Source organism: Varroa jacobsoni, unplaced genomic scaffold (assembly GCF_002532875.2).
Source record: "Varroa jacobsoni isolate VJ856 unplaced genomic scaffold, vjacob_1.0 scaffold_101, whole genome shotgun sequence".
In the NCBI taxonomy this organism is placed as follows: Eukaryota; Metazoa; Arthropoda; class Arachnida; order Mesostigmata; family Varroidae; genus Varroa; species Varroa jacobsoni.
The window spans coordinates 190,842-208,654 of NW_019213003.1; the positions used below are offsets into that span (position 1 = coordinate 190,842).

The 17,813-nt window shown below is 40.0% G+C and overlaps 3 protein-coding genes across 3 annotated transcripts in view; 2 read left to right on the forward strand and 1 right to left on the reverse strand.

The window, feature by feature from the left end:
* Nucleotides 1–1,026, forward strand: part of Sap47 (Synapse-associated protein 47kD) — a 40,249-nt gene extending 39,223 nt beyond the window's left edge. The window contains exon 7 of the mRNA XM_022841766.2: nucleotides 207–1,026. Coding sequence (XP_022697501.1) covers nucleotides 207–416 — 210 coding nt within the window. The 3' untranslated portion in view covers nucleotides 417–1,026. The remainder of the gene's footprint in view (nucleotides 1–206) is intronic.
* On the forward strand, nucleotides 789–11,349 carry LOC111265262 (glutamate rich 3). Its single transcript, XM_086970341.1, has 4 exons — nucleotides 789–929; nucleotides 1,566–8,667; nucleotides 9,509–9,662; nucleotides 10,703–11,349. Exons 2-4 carry the CDS (start codon nucleotides 8,391–8,393, stop codon nucleotides 10,809–10,811), a joined length of 540 nt encoding a protein of 179 aa, XP_086826467.1. The 5' UTR covers nucleotides 789–929; nucleotides 1,566–8,390; the 3' UTR covers nucleotides 10,812–11,349.
* Vps51 (vacuolar protein sorting 51) lies at nucleotides 11,209–17,807 on the reverse strand. The gene is made up of 4 exons (XM_022841749.1): nucleotides 15,014–17,807; nucleotides 12,741–14,567; nucleotides 12,079–12,400; nucleotides 11,209–11,749 (listed from the first exon to the last, which is right to left on the reverse strand). The coding sequence occupies exons 2-4, from the start codon at nucleotides 14,542–14,544 to the stop codon at nucleotides 11,623–11,625; spliced, it is 2,253 nt and encodes a 750-aa protein (XP_022697484.1). The 5' UTR covers nucleotides 14,545–14,567; nucleotides 15,014–17,807; the 3' UTR covers nucleotides 11,209–11,622.
* Nucleotides 17,808–17,813: the final 6 nt, after the last annotated feature.

The window sequence follows — 17,813 nt, forward strand, 5'->3', positions numbered from 1 at the left end:
GAGTTTGGGTTAAGACAACCCACTTTGAGACGTATGGCAATAAATGCATCCCATATGTGCTTAGTGTTTTAATGGATATCGATTACGAAGCCTGAGACACGCACATGCACGTATACACAAACAAACATATATCGAATGTTCACGACATTATTGGCCAAAATCATAGCCTTCTGTATTGGTAATCACGCAAGATTTCTTTTTTGCAGGTGAATGCCGAGGATCTGGCTAAGGGAATGCAGCAGCTTGGCGTAAGGGGAGGCCGTAGCGGTAAAGGAGATCATGAGCTCGAACAGGAGATCGAGAAAGAGCTTGACGGCTACGAAGTCGTTCAATCAGGCAGCACCGGCGCTGGCGTCGCTGATGACGACGACCTCGAAAACGAGATTCAGAATCTTCTGTCAGCTACACGCAAATAAGCGCAGAAACGCCAAGCGAAAATAACAGCATGAACTCTCACAGTTACTACTTGTCAGTATAGAATCGAAGCCGAAAAGCACCAGCCGAAACAACGTTGATCACAGGACAGAAACAATGCGACGCGTAAATAGTGATGACAATATTAAACACAACAGCGACATAGGAGACAACTTAAATATCATATAATTTCTTACGTTTGGATTATCTTTATTTACATACGCATGTATCCACGACGATTAGTTAGACAAGTTGACTGAGGAGGCGCGTAAGTTAAGAAAATTTGTTGTTTGGCTATGATATATAAACATAACAGCAATAATAGAGAAAGAGAAGCTGAGCCGTAAGCGAGTCCATGAAAGCAGAAAAACATCACGAGAACAACTGACGTACAGAATACGGGACATTGACATGCAACCGCATTGCACTATGAAACCGATAGGTATAGATGAAAATTGGAATTGTTGCCGGAATTACAAGTGAGATGGGAACGAGATAACCGCGGAAGGTCAAAGGTAATGAAAATGTCAAAACTCCAAACAGATTAGAAGAGGTATTATTTTGCACGAAGTTTGATGGCACATATTAAACTTGCTGTAGACTAACCGACAACTTTTTTTGTTTTTTTAGGTATTTTCATAAGATACGAGTACCTCTTTGTCAACCCTATAATAATAACTTAATTTTTCATTAATATAGATGTATCCGCAGCCTAGTTACACGATTAATACATAATTACGATTGGTATCTAATGAATATGCTAGGGATCCATAGGCGAGCTTATTCAATTTCTTGAAGAAACCCAATAAGTTTCTATTTGTAGTTTATTGTCATAATCCATTTTACACCACCACCAAAGATAAAAAGCAGTTATTCACTTATTAAATCAATAGCTCAGTTGCTCTTCTCCAATGGAAGAATCAAATTTTTTGGAGAAATTTGTTTACGCATTGATCCAATTTGTTGGCTTGGCCAACTGTACCTTATATACGAGATCCATTTACTTCTGCTCGATAGGACAGAATAATAAGCTGTGGCAATTATCGCCGCCTACTGTGGAAACCCAGAATGTTGCTATAAAGGTGAATAAGTCCGTTGTACTGATGTAGTGTTGTTCTAATCTACATGCTTTACTGATTTGGTACTTACAGGTGTTTGGGAGTTGCGTGCGGACTTAACCGTTAGTCCGTTAACGAGCTATGCTAATCCGTTGCTCACTTTAATTTCAAAATGGAGACAGATGTCATCGTGCTTCACTTAACACTACTTCAGGAAGTTGATCATATATATGTGGCCATCGTCATGATGGTGCCGCCTGTATTACCCAGGGGGTGAACTTTCTATGCTCTGCTCTGCTCTACTTCGTATCCGATTCCAAGGGCTTCTTTCAAGTAGAAGATAATCTGCTCTCCGTGTAAGTCATATACTTTGATATGCATAAATAAAAACAAACGAACAGATACGAAAAGAAAAACCGTTGCCGTTGGACGTCTGTATCGACGTGTCATATATATGAGATACTAGATACTGATGATTCTGTTTACACCGCAATGGATGGGTGTCGCAAAGGGCTATAGTAGGACAGCGTAAACTGGCGTAGGATAAAGAAAAGACAAGCGTTTATCAAGACATAATAAACACCATACATGCTACAACAAGCCAGACCCATGTCCTCCTATAAAAGGACAGAAACGTCACTAACTATAACAGCCGGTATCCATATACACAAGTACATCTAGTGCGAGCCATGTATAGCGTTACAAAAAGCGATTAGTTCTAGAATAACAGCATGTAGTCTTAAAACGAACCAACATAACTAAAAATTTCTATTAGTAGTGTAAAAGGTAAACACCCGTACACACGCTCGTTTCACCTGCAGTCTCTCACCCCGGCGACAAGGATTGAGAGAAAGTTAAAGAATGACGGGGTAAAGGAATGAAGAAGGCATAATAGAATCTAGCTAGTTAGTAGCGGTTCGACTGACAGCTAACAGTCGTACTGTAGCCTACAGGTATTACGCTGGTAGACGTGAAAAAAGGATGTGTGTGAATATAAAACGATCCTTACATATAAAGGGACAAAAGGCCAAAGACCGAAAAAAAAAAAATGTTATCTAAAGCCTGACAAATTTGGCACACTGGCATAAATGGGGAAACAAAGCTGTCGAATTGACGTCGTAAATAAAGACGTGGTAGCAAGATGTTACATGAAGACTGTGAGTTTAATACAGACTAAACAAATGCGAACGCGATGCGCAATGATGGGATACATAAGCAGGGATTTCGGAGAGATAGCCTACTCCACGGACACACGCTAATATTATTCGGCGAAACATATTGAGACAGATGGAATAAAGATCTTGAGGTCTTTTTCGCATGATAGAAGGTGATAAGCAGAAGACGTTAAACGACTATACTTAATATTACAGATAGATAGAAACAGAAGATATGACGTCTGAGTAATAGACGGCGCCTATAGGTGACATGATGGTTGACTGGGCAGGGGTGTTACGAACTCGGGAAAACGGATCCAGGGGGTCTACCTTGTTGGTGAAGTGGACCGCGCAAGTGAAATTTTTCGCCTGAATGAAGAAACTTTCATAGTTCAAGGGGCCCGCGACTCGTTCCACTCAGGTTATGTCTAGGCTTTGCCACGGCACCTCTAACAGCGAAGTGCGTCTTTGTCCACTATATCTGTAATTATAAGAAAAAAAGCTTTCAAATCTCGTATCTCTTCGTCTCGGCTATGCCAATCTGAGTGACTGGTCAGTGGTAAAGTTCGTTCGCTTGGATAAATTGTTTACGGTAATTCGAACCGAAACTGGGTTTCTTGTGTAGAAACGTCAAGGAATCTAGTACAGCAAGTTCGAACAAACAGTCCACCATTTCGCATCGGGTCCCTTGACTATTACTAACACAGTAATTTTTATTGTATTCTTTCTTTTTCTGCTGATTACGCAAGAAGAAGTAAACAAACAGGGACAAGTAAGCTGAAGCAGGTTGTCGCTTGATTTGCTGGTGACGAGTAGTTCTCAAAAGCGAATGCCCTTGTGTATTTTTGCTAGGGTGTAACGTGGAAAATGAATAGATGGTGATGACACTGGTGATGACAGAGACGTAGTTAAGACATGCGCGGACAAATGACTAGAGGACAGAAGGCAAAGGAAGAGAGGGAGGCGACCGAACGACAAAAAGAATTATCATATTCTTAGCATCAGCGTCCATATTACGTGCCTATAACGTTTTGTAGTAATGCGGAGACTATTTATCTGTGGTTACTGTGCAATTAAATGGTTTGACGGTGACACGTACTTTGCAAAAGGTCGTACTCTCTATAGTAATACGATGTATATGGTTCGTCTGATAAGGTCCAAAGTCCGATGTAGACCGTAGAGAAAGATAATCTTATGGTTACTTGTTAAGAGAATTGGTTAATTGTTTACAATCGTCTCTCGAACAGTGAAGAACCAATAAAAGCGCGATATGGTAAAGAATTCATCCGTAAAACTTTTTACACAATTGAGGGTTGTTGTATAAGTGAAAAATTAAGCAAGTCTTCGAAAAAGCAACACCGTGTACTCGGTGTCGTTCGTTGAATTGTCCGAAAATTCCTGTTCACTTCCCGCGACGTTGACCTTTCTGGTCGATATAATTATTACAGAAACATTGACTCAGACGTTCATATGCAGAAATCCGAAAGGTCATAAAATGGGTTGTGTGTTTAATCTATGACTGACGGGTTGATAAATAGGTTGGTCATTGTTTGGTTGACGATAGCTAAGAAGAACCAGTAAACGTGAGTTATTTCTTACTGATGAGTATTGACGATTAACTGTTTAAAATACTTCGAAGCAATCATCGTTGCTACGATTATTAACGTTATGATGATTGAAAACATGCATAATAACGATAATAGCCCATCGTAAAAACGACGTAACATAAACGTACTAATTTTACGCAACAACGCTGGCATCTCTCACATGTCATCAGCTACTAAGCGCGAATGTTAATATACGAGGTGGCTGGAAGGAACACTAGGGAATATTTTACATCTCCGATTCATGCCGTGATATCAGAACTTTGCCAAAAATAATAATTCAAACCAATGTCAATGGCTGCCGCTGAGTTGAGCATCTCTACGTCCAGTGATCCAATCGTATCTGAGGGTCGTTTGCGGATCGCAAACGCGACCCACTTAAGCTAAAAAACGAATCTTCAGAGGCGTACTTTTACGTTACAGAACTCGAGACGCCGTCTAGCTCTACTGTTGATAAGAGCAGTTGGCAAAATACAAATACGGTGGTTTTGTTCTGTGCTCATTATATTAAAGGAGCGAAAGACAAAGTCTCAAGCCCAAGCGAAGCCACCCCGTAAGTCGCTCGCAGTCGAGTTGCAACGTCTTCTATTATGCGGCTGTGGACGCCGTACTGTAATTGTCTAAGCGACGGTAAATGGGCACTTGGTAGTGTGCAACACCGAGAACATTGGGTAGAGCCCGGCGCTAAGATCTATGAATCATGTATGGTGGGTCGATGATATACATGGGACATGTGTCGGGCCAACCTTTCATCGGTATGCCCACTGCAGCGGAAGCGACAAAATAACAGCTATTACGATTTTATCAGTGAATACCTTGACGGTTGTAGCCAATCTTGCTACCACTACATGTACATGCATATACCAGAAATGTCACATGATACATGTTGAATTTAGGCCAGACAAATGAACGTTACTGGCATGGTTTCATTGCTAAAGAAAGACGTGAAACCTTTTATCGTTGGCTTCGAGAGCACAGTTAACCTATGCTGCCTACTAACAAATCGCTCCGGATGGTTTCAAGCCGAAGCAGTTTCTCTTTAGAAACAGTGATGGCTACCCACATCTACAGTACGATCTCGGGATTTCAAGCAGAGATTTGTATGGATTTCCATTATAAATGGGCAGTATGTAACGTGCGCACAGGTGTACACATGCTAAGCGTATCCAAGCTCCTTCCTGTTCAAATCGCTGATACAGCCACTGAAAATTATAGTAACCATAGAAAACAAACGTACAGACACTTACTAAACATGCACAAACATGAGACGAGAACAGACAACCAAAAATAACGCTTCCGTTCCCTCTAGCGGTATCTGAATAAATGCGTCAATATACGAGCCAAAGCAAAGGAAAAATATTGAAAATAACCAGCTAGAAGAAAGCAGGTCTCTACGTCTTCTGCAGTGATTCGGTAGGGCAATCCATGAACATATTCAACTGAATATATTCATAAAGGACATCTAATCTAACTAGACGAGATCTGTCTCACCCTAGAAGACCGGGCTTACGGACAACTTCTTCTGGAGTAGCTTGCGCAGCCGAAACACAAAATCAAATAATTCGAAATAAGCGTAAATGATAGTCGGGAGAAAACGAACTCTCATGATGCAGACAATGCGGCTCTTGGTTATCAGTAAGCCTGCAAGAAAGCGAAACCCTTACGATCGATAGCATTTCTATAATATTTCTAACCAATCATCGTATTTGGCTCTAGATATTTATGTCATTTTGTCGATAGCAGAAAAGTGAAAACGAATTAAGCAAGAAAAACGAGCGACCATAACATACAAAGCTTTCTTCTGACTTGTCTTATTGACGTAAGTTTAGTCGAACTGTTCGCTGCTTGTGCAGATCACTGTGGTGAAGTAGTAGAAGAAGTCAAAGAAAAAAAAGTAGCAGTTACCCAATTAAATGATTTACGATGGAGCGCATTATTACTATTATTCTCTAAAAATTATGATGTTGTACGTAGAATAGTATATATATAGTTGTCGCGCTATATATATATATATATATATATATATATATATGGTCGGCAGAGCGCACAGCATCGGCAACACGTCGAGTCTTGCTGACCGTCTGCGGTCGTAAACTGCCGGTTTACCCCCTGCTAAAAGTAATGACGGTAGTTTCATGACGGATAATTTAATGATCATGTTAATTATTATTACATTATAATATTTGATGTGAGAAAAAACAAAACGGCTTTAAACGAAGAAGTTAGTTAATCTAATACATAGACTAGTTTCCTGCGTTTTTACGTTATCTGCGTTGGTACATACGGGCTGTCAACTGGTCGAAACTCTGAGTACATTAGTTGATTACTACGTGATGAAAATAATGATGATTGTAATAATATAGTAAAAACAATATTAAGTACTAATAAATGGACATACGTGAGGTAATTCATCAGTGTCGATGATGAGGCCAGCCAACAATCGTGATTGACGATTATATACAGAAACAACAAATATACGAAGAGACAAATACTAATGATGATGACGGCGTCTAGAGATTAAATAAATGTAACGTCAGTCAAGACGTGACCCTATCTGTTGTTGTTTTTTCTGTATTAGTAAGAACATTCCAGTTACATAGGCATCGGCGGATTTACCGGCTTTCAGAAATACATGCGTTATTCAAGCATCTGAAAGACAAGGCTTTTTGCAGCCACCAGGGTGAGGAAGAAAGCAATCTTCTTTCTCTGTCCTGCCTCATTGGACTGTTAGCTTAGGCTGGTAGAGACTAGCCAGACTGAATCGTATTCAGTTGATTATGTTTGTAGTACGTAATGCTAATATCGTGTTAGACAATGACGTCGATCCGCACCTATGTAAAACATAAGGCTGATCAATATTTAACATGTCATTTTTGCTTCCTGTTTGTAAAGTCAACTAGGTAGATAGATATTTTGAGTTACAGATTTCATGAATGAATCAAGCTAAATTATTAGGAACATTTTCATATCTATTTATTTCAGTGTGATAATTTTTGTTTCATTTGTGAATTGAGTCAGTATTTCCCAGGCCAGATTTTGATTAGAGAAGTTATCTATAGCAGCACAAACTGTCGTTCGCCCCGCCGCACACCTTCGTTCGCTAACCTCCGCGATCTGCCTTGCCTCTTTCTATTATTGCATTTCCCATAGCTGTCTTGTTACCTTGACCAGCCGTAGCAGAGCGCCTGATTCGTCTTGATCTCAAACATCGTAACGACCCCCCGGTAAAGTTACGGCAGCGACGGTGGAAACTCCCAGAAACTTTTTTATGTTGTGTTAGTCTCCCCCACCGCTATCTAAGTACCATCCTTCATGTTGCTATTGATCTCACGTCAGTTCCATGTCGCTGAAATTCCCGCCACCACCGCCACCATTGATAGCAGCAATGTCACAAGGCTTTAATCTTTATCGTTCGGAATAAACCGCCCAATCTCCGCTTGAACTACCTGCCCCTAGTTTGCGGCCACTAGTTAACAGCCACACTATTCATTCACACAAGTATAAAATAGATAAAGAGGGTTTTGTTGTTACCAGAAAAGGTTCGAATTCTCCGGTGATCGGGAAAGCGTCGACGCCAGCAGTCAGCCCATATCTAGACGCGTATATATATATGTGTGTGCATATGTAAGCTGTTATCTCTCTATTCCATACGACGAAAATGTCGATGCATACAGTGGAAGCATCCCATTTAGGTAACGTCGATGTTCGGCGTTTTCCAATCCGCTATAATCAGCTATGGTGTAGCACTCGTGTCTTTGTACGGTTTTGATTTGCTCTTTTTGGTACTTCACCACGTATTATGGGCCGTGCATTACTTTAAGGTGGCAGAAAGCGACATTTGGTTATGAAATATAAAGATATCTATTTTTAAAAATCAAACTAGCTTCCGGGGACTTCTGTAATTCAAGTAGTTCAACTCTGTCCAACTCTCGCCATAGGCAGGCATAGAAGACATTAAGTTACATTTAGAGAAGGGAAGCAAACAATAAGAGGGATCCTGCTAGAGTGGGCTTCAGTGGAAACGGATCATAGTTGTGTTCCTAGCCGTTTCCATAGAGACAGAAGGACCGGCGCGAAACAGTGGACGGTAGAATGCGGTGTGCTCGTCTCCGGTGGCCGGAGAGTTTTTTTTGCTACTAGAAAAGGTTCGAATCCTGCCGATGATCGGGAGAGCGTCGACGCCGGCAGTCAGCCCATATCTAGACGCGTTCAATATGGTTTCTGGGGGATCGACTAAACGGTCCTCGTCAAGCACGTCTGTTCGAAGCGCCAAGCCGCGAAGTGCTCCCGGGACCCCAAAGCCAGGTACACCTTCCACACCGCGACGAGCCCGCACCCCAGGCGGCAGTCAAGAATCAGGAACAGTCTTCACACTTGAGTTTAACGGTGGTCTAAGAGGTGCGAGTTATGGAATGATGATTAAACAGCAACCTGCAGGTGGGTAATATTAGAAGCCGGGTTCGAAAAAATGTTAGGAAACAAAAATTAAAAATAGAGATTTGTCGCTAAATAAATTGGTTAAATTCTATGTAAAAGATTGAGCGATCCATTAAAGACACTCGTTGGACTACAAACGTTTGTGTATACTCACAAGATTGCGGATATAATTAAAAACTTACATTAGGACTTGGTTCTAGAAATAGGACAACCTGCTATTATTACGACGAATATGTAAATCTAAATGTTGATTCCACCATCTCCCGTTTACGCATTTTTATATTTACGTCTAAATTTATGGTAATCATTGAAAGTGATATTTTCGCGTGAAATTCCAATTGAAAGATAAACAGGCATTAAGCTTCTAAAAATATTAAGATAGATTTTTGGTTTATTATAGAATAAAAGCAGTTATTAACAGTTCTGTGACAAATCTGAAAGTAAAATATTTGCTCTACACAATGTAGACCCGCAAAATGTGAACCTTCGATATCCCCATTGGTTCTATAAACGAATTTGTTTGACGGCTTTAATTCAATTTAATTAAACTTGTTTTGCGCGACTTGGCTTCCATTTGCCCGATGTTTCATCAGCCTACTTGAATGGACCGGATACTCTTACCTCTCTCTATGCAAACCTATTATATTATGACCAGTATGCTGTATTATTGTGTAAGTATATTATGATTAGAATATATCAATATGGAGCCATCTGAATAACGTGATATTTATTTTATTTAAGAACACACATAAGCCCGCAGATTTTAGGCATCTGTAGGATACGATATCTACGATAATTTCTAAAATTATAAAAATTACTATTTGTTTTAAACCTACTTCAGGAGGTCGAAATCCGGTAATCGTCTTCACAGGAAGCGTATCCAACAACGATAAATTTTCGTTTACTTCGAAACGTACTCCAGGGCAGAATTTCAATGCAGTGATTTACATCGATGGATTGCGATATCATCAGCTAAGCGGATGCTGCGAAAACAGGTTCCTTTTTCTGATCTATATATACGGACTGGTGAGTTCAAACTGGGGAAAACCTTGGCAGACTGTTTGTCATAGCGCGTTCATCCGCTACTCCTGACACCGGACAGAAACCAGATATTTATAGAACAGAACAAAAACTCATCATGCTACAAAACAGTGCGTCGGGTTCGGGTTTTGAGCTAAGATCAGCTATTATCCAATCTCTTTACGTTGGAAGAATCTTCGCGAAGATAAACTTTTTTTTTTTTAAATCGACAGTCTTTAACACTAGTTTTCATGAGTCTACTGAGAAATCTGAAACATTCTTGCAGGAGCTAAACCGGGAGATACTTGATAGGATTTAGGTTGAAAGGGCTCGAGAATTCATCAAAACTGTTCAAAGCTATTTTTGGGGCATTTAAACTTCTGATAGAAAAACTGAAGATCGTTTCAGAGAAGATAATATCAATTACCAATTGGGCCATTTAGATAAGCTCCAACAATTAGTTTTCTTGAGACCCTCTGCACCTTTTTGAATGTTTTAACCTTTCTGAACCCTTGCACCTTCGAGATATTTGGCATCGAAAATTTTATTCCGTAAGAAATTTTTTGTGTGTAGCGTATTTGAGAAACACTTCACGCCTACAAAGAGCGTATCTAGACGTAATGATTTAGGTTCACCACAATTGTGAATCTCGACTACAGGTAGATTGCCTTTAGCTGTATGGTCAACTTACGAAGATAGTAGAAGCTCACATCATTTGAAATCTGCTTTACATTAAAGCCTCAAAATATTCGGACCAAATTAAATCTAGTTAATTGAATCATGTTCCTCTAGGCTGCGGTTGTGCTTTCTCAATCTCAAACTATTAATTTTCACTCAGAATAAATTACGAGCAGCATCTGAGTCGAGATTACAGAAGAACGAAATACAGCACGTTTTGACATTTTAATATAATTAGGGACAATAGTCTACGACAATAATTTTGTTTTGCAAATTATTATTGGTTTTCCAATAAACAGAAATAGTAACGTGGAACGCTTTCGGCCTCAATTAATAGATACAAGGAAGGATCGAGTTTTGGTAACCGGTTGACTATTCAGAAGGTCGAAGGCGCCAAGCCATGCTACAGATGCCAGTTCGAGAAAGAACTCAAAAAGCAAAGATGACACCTCGACTCGGCTGGATGATTACAGATCCAGGATGCTACACACTTCCGGACAACACAAGTGTGCCACCTGGAGGTCTCTCTATGGAAGAGAGCATCAAGGTTTACTGTTACCCTTCAGTAAGATATATCGTCACTTATCCAGCGTTCCAGGAAAAACTAGCTTCAGTGACGATATAAGTTCACGTGAACATGGTATTTTAGTTTTGGCTACACGAAACATCGTTGTAAATTTCTTGCAGCGATGAAATTACAGTTCGCGACTTATGCCAAAGTCATGATAATACGATTAACCCAAGAGCCTAGTCCCATGCATGGTCGATTGATCATGTTGAGTATAGTTTCGTAGATCAACAGGAGTCGACCGAGGAACTGTGGAGGGGTAAAAACAGTAGCACTCGTTTTTGACAAATAAATGCTCTTTCATGTGCTTTTATTGCTACGTGGGTATAATCATTATATGATTACCTACTTACTGTATAAGCTTCGATGTACTTACATGACATGCATAAATCATTTAAGCCAAGTGATAAAAAGTTTGTTTGGTTTCCTAATTTTACAATAATTAGCTACAAAAGCGTAAGAATATGAGTACGCAATTTCTACAGGTGGTCATTCTGAATGACTCGTTACTTCGATGGTATTAACAAAGAAACAGGAACAAATATCCGCAACCATAAACACGCTCATGATTCCTTACTCCTCTTACATATATATTTTCCAAAAATAATCTTTGCTTTGCCTAAGAGTCAGTCTTCTTAAAAGGCGCAGGTCGCACGTCCAAGTTCGTTAATTTCATATCTGTATATTTGTTATCCCCTATCGCTGATCACTTCAATGACGCTGTGCTCCATAAGCACAGGATCGAGACATCGGTGTATTGAGCTTGACACTATCTCGTCCAGTAATGCCAAAATCACCTGCTCGTCTTGAACAAATCTATAAAAACAACAAAATAGCACAGCATCACATTAATATTATTTAAATCTAATATAGGCACAAACTCTAAACTATATACCTGCCGAGATCTGAATACTGTGCATAACATTCATAAGTAAAATCCTGTGACTAATTTGTGACTAATTTGCCAGATCTTCCATTTCTACGAGATATGATACGTACATAATGGCTCATGAATCAGGAGCAAAGCATTAATTGCATCTAGTCAGCATTATTTGATGCCGTATACGAACATCACTTCCTGAGAGACTGTAGTGGTAAACTCCTAAAGTATAAACGTAAATGCACAATTAGCCATAATAACTTACCGCCAAAGGTAAAGATGCAGGTAATGTGCGTCCACCTGCACCTGCTGCAAGCCAAATCTGCCAAATGTCTTTAATCGAATGCATTCTAGGAGCGTCTTCAGCGAGATCTTGATGACTCCTGTCATCACTGACACGCGATTTGGTTCCACTTTGCTCATAATCTCGATTTTCTCTGAGAAAAGTTTGTTAAAGTTAAGGTTAGGCATCATCGAGCACTCCGTATGCCCAGTGGAAGGGGGCCCCCAACGTTGCGAATACGGATAGGTTCTTCGACTTGAGTCGCTGCTACGTTCACGACGGGAGCCTTCTTCGTATAGTTCACCTGTTTCATGTAAAATTAAATGCATGATAAAGCATACAGGATCTAATAATAAGAACTCGTTAGTAAATATTGAGCCTAAATAAAAGTAAATATGAGCGTTGAGTAAATATTGGGGTATTCCTATTTACTGTATTCTAAAAACAGTTGCGTAGTGGTAACATAATTTTCATTCTGATTTTTACAGCTAGATTACATGTAGACTTTGTATGGAACGCTAATCAGTTAAATATATTGAACCATTTTACTTAAGAGCAAATTATCGACTGCATGGCGTTAATTTCATCTGGTTGCTGAAACGTTGTTGTTGTTATTATTGTGAAGATGAAAACCCTGTACAAACCGACGTTAGCGTCCAGTTGCGTGAGATCTTCGACAACCCTTTTCATAACCGCTCGTACATTTCGAGGTTCGGCACAGCCAACCCAGTTTCGGGCATCGACGCTTTTTCGTAACATATTCGAAATCACGTCACCAGAACGTACAACAAAACCTTGTAGCATTTCTTCAGCTAACGATTCCACGGAGCATACCAGCTCCTGAACATCAGCCGGCAGCCTACTCGAGGCCATCGATTGCGTTTCGAGGGCGTCGTCGCACATGCGAAACACCTGTTTGACTAGCGAATGCCTTAGATCAAGGCACAGCTTCGATAAAACCAGCTGAACGAGAGGGTTGCCACTTAAGTCGCAATATTCATTTCGCATTGTATCGGCCGCGAAGGAGATAAATTTACCTAATAAACCGCGCTTGATCAAATGTTCCGAAATGAAATTGCGCAACTGACCACGACTTGCTGCAAACGTGACGTCCTGTGAGACGAAATGTCGCATTTCCCAAAGGACGCACTTGACCTTTTCGAGTACAGCTGCTTCGAGATTCACCAGAATCACACTAAGGCTACCTTTAAATGGCTGAATGAGTTCATGACGAAGCTCAGCTAATTTATTGACAATGAATACCTGCATCTCCTCTAAGTAAAATTCTACTTTGTCTTCTGCAGCCTTTTGAATCATTTCGTACACTTTCGTATTAAGGTCCATTTGTGGAAGTAGATTGTTTAGTGCTTGCACTCGACGGAAAGTCTTATCTAACGCTTTCACGCATACTTCTGTGTTGTTGTTCCGTTTTTCTGCTTCAATACGTTCCGCGACCAGCCTGAAATAGTCCTCGATTAGGCTGCGTACAAAGTTTTGTTGTTGTTCCATTATTGTTGTGTCGACCTGAGCACGTCCACTAGACACGAAGAGCTGGGCGTACGAGGCAATGATTAACGATATATTCCCAAGAAACGAATTACATGAATGATCAACAAATTGCTGTACATCCATTTGCGTCGAATGGAGCAGATGTAGTTCGGGTGGTAGACCCGCAGAAGCAGGCGAACTATCGCCCTTAGCCAGTGACACCTGCCGAACTAAAACAGTCAAATCTCGGTTAAGCGAAATAGCCGCTTGTTCCAAATATTGCGCGCAAAGTTTCTCAATCGGCTCGTGGAGCGAATTGAGTAACTGCACTGCCTCCGAGAGCTCCTTAACGTTGACGTGGCGTTCTTCAAAACGTTCGAACAGCTTCGCCTTGATCTCGTCGACGATCGCCAGGCATTCGCTATGGATATCTTTAAAGCAGGCAATATACGAGTACTGACTGAGAATAGACTCGGCTGAGGTAAATAATGTTACGGCTTGAGCAAACTGTCCGTTCTTTTTGTGCTTTCGTAAGTTTTCCGGCAACTCAAACACTCGCTGCAGACGATTAAGGAGAGTTGATGTCGTATTCAGATTGGCTACCTGCTGAGCACGTTTATGCAGTGCCTGCGATACATTGCCTGAATATATAGATATTTTCGACATATTCTCAACAAGTGACTCCATCTCTTGTTCCATTGTCTGAAAATCGGTCTTCATTTTCTTGATCGTGTCAGTAGCTGAAATAAATTTGTTGTAGTTATCGTAGACGAGTCGTTGCATCTCCGAGTCGAGTAGCTGAATCTCACGATGAATCTGTTGTTCACGGTCCATGATTTCCGTTAGACGGTATTCTTTAAACACTCGTTGAAGATATAGGTCCGGATTAAAGTCCGTGCTGTTGATATTGTATGGGTCGAAATCGCCGCAAACGGCACCCGCATCGTCGACGCTTTCCATCGCCACGCTAGAGCTCAAGACGGCTACAACATACAACAAAATAGTTTTCTAAAATAGCTGGTTATTACAATGTTGATGGCCTCTTTCAGTTATTTTATGAAGAACGCAACACTAAACATATGCATCAGTAAAAAGCTAACCCTTCTTTTGGCCTCTAATTAAAATTTAAGTCCCTAAATAATTTACCTGATCGAAAAAGTTTAGAATTTATTTTTTATCTTATATATATATATCGTTTTATCTGCATGAAGTTTCCTAGCAAGCTCAATCATTAGTAACAAATCCGTATGCTGTATCTAGCAGGATCCAGTGGCTTTTTTTTTCATTAAAAAAATGCAGAGTTTGCACTCTATGCGCTAAAATGCTCTGCATTTGCATGCTAAAGGCAAGATCAGGTTTTGATGACCTGCCGTCAGTCAACATTGTGTACACACAACGTATACACATAATGTTAGTGTTAATACGTTACCTATTCGTCTGACGTAACTGCAAAACTTTTGTAAACCACAAAAAAATTTACTGAACAGTGAAGTCAGTACTAGTTACGTGAGCACCACCACTCCACTCTATAGGTCTTTACTCTAACCATGCCGTCACTCCATGGCGCATCTCTCAGCTGTTTCGACCAACCAATATGGCAAAACACAATGATGACGTGATCAGTATATGTACACAGAAACGCCTCCGGGCGATTGCTTAAGCGGCAATTTCCCAGAGAAGCCAGACGAACCGCCGCAAACGTTGAAAGTGATTGATTGAAGCGTCGATTTGACGCAGAATGTGTCTGTAGAAGAATATCATGCATAATGTGAAACTTATGAATTTTTAAATATACTAAGGGCCAATAACAGTGTTAGTGTTTATTAAATGCAAAGCATTTTTAGATAATTTAGGACATATCTTGTAAGCTGCGTTTATTCCCTGAAATTTGGTCATTTGAAAAGTTAGGCATACTGGCATTAAATCAAAAAAGAGTTACGTAAGAGTTTTCCTGTAGCTGACTGCCAGCTGCCTCTTAAAAAGTGTATGTGAAAAATGTGAGCATTTTACGAAAAGTTTCATTGCAACGTAACACTTCTTCAGTGTTCTGTTGGAATGTAAATGCACGGCTCAATGTAAATCTGTCGCCGACCTTTTCCATTCCTGAAACTCTTCTCTTACGATCAAAATTTTTCTACTGGTGAGTTTGAACCTACAACATCTATGGAACAAGCATTGCTTTGTAAAAGGTCGCGTACGCTATGCTGGTGACTCACTGAGAAAGATCAAATAAAATCCTTTAAACGCAGTTCTTATGAAACCTCGTAGTGTAAAGCAATGCTGTTTAATGTAAACGTTCTTTATACATTTTTCTAGTACATAGATGTTCTTGATGGCTTTTTGCTTTTCGGCTAGCGAATAATCCAATATTAAAAATAGTATCTAACCCGTTATTTATGTGTGTCACATTTTTATGTCCCCTATTTAATGGTAGGTCGACTAAGTACAGAATCGACCTGCAATTCACCAGCGCGCATTGTTTCTCTCTGGGTGTAATTTCAGTCGAGAAGTATATGTTTCGAATTTCCATCAGCTTTTGACCTTCCATGGCTTTACCCTACTGTAAAAAGCTTTACTTTTAGGTCCCTTCCCGCAAATTCAATGGGACTTGTGCTAAAACAGACAGTCACTTTATATAATATTACTATGTACAGGGTTGCTTTGTGACATATAAGACAGGGCTGCATCTGCATGCATCCTTTGAGATATTATACGATATTTTTGTAGCCGGGGTGTCCTATTCGCCCAAGCAAATACAATACGCACTCTGAAGATGTAATAGTTACTATAGTCGACTATACAAAGTGTGCAAATCGCCTATATTTATACCGCAGGGAGGACACCTTAGAACCAATAATGCGGCGATGGTATTTTTGCGATACGTACACTATTTAGAGATAGAAAAAGGCCATAGCTCTCGTTCGATCTCTTGTTTACCTCCTAAACTAACTTCAGACTTTGCAGTTTGGTGTTACCATTAATACGAGCCGCATGTTGCCATGCGGCAACCTCACAATTTTACGAGCCATATCATCACAGTATATTTGTCCCGCTTCTTATAAAGAGAAGTCTTGCCAATAGACTAATAAACAACAAACCTTGCCTGAATAAAATTGATGTTTATATATTGGCGCATGACAATTGTTGTTGCATATTCTCATTAGCGGCTTTTTGCCCCCACGTGTTACTCCGGATAGGCTACATGTATCTGATAAAAATTGCTTGTCGCTTCAATTAACTGGCGCAGATACTGCCAGAGAACCACTCTCTGGTTTTGTTTTGATTTAAATAGCCCATTTCTTAACGTGACTCTTACAAATGGAAGAAATCAACAGGGTGCAGATTTAGGTTAATTGTGTTGCACCTGTTTCAGTTTCCTTATCCTGAGAATTTCAACTGAGCATAGTGTCAAAGCACGTTAGAGCGAATACTTTTCTTTACAATGTTCATGTCTATAGTCGGTGTTAATACTAGTTACACAGGCAATGACGTACAGTTGTACGAGAAGCAACATAATTAAGATCAGTTCATTTAATTTCTTCGATGATCCATATTTATATAGTTGAATGGCATTTCCATTCACTTAAGCGTTATACTTTAACCTGTCAATAACACTGCTTACCTACGCGAGGCCGCTTGCTGAAGTGGCTCCTTCCATTCTCACTTTTGTTTACGTTTTTTTTTTATTAATTGTTGACAGTCTCATTCGCCGGTACCACGATCATCACCATTTCCGCCGGTGCCTCACCTTATCGCTTAACGAATGAATAAATAATAGACGGGGCATCCAGCATCTAGAAAGACCTCTTTCAATTCGCTTCGTGTAGACCTGTTTTGAATAGTTCACGCATTGTCCCTTCTAAAGTGAGCCGCGAGGATACCATAGAATTTATGTTTGAATGATATTATATATATATGTATATATATATATCAATGGTGTTATCTACCACATCAATAAACGTCCATCTACTATGTCTATTAGCTCCATTTACTGCGGCAACGTAAGATTTTTTTCGTCGTTGTTTTCTGTTTGTCTACCTAAGCTGCATTCGTTACTGAGTGGCTGTTGCACTACCCATACCGTGTAGTTTTCAACTACCTGTTATTCAACGCCATTACAGGCAATCATTCGGAGTATATCCACAAATTCGAGCCAAAAAAAAACCTGAAACACGTCTATCTTATGTTTTTTCGCAAAATTACAGCAGACTTCGCTGCTATAGGAAGAT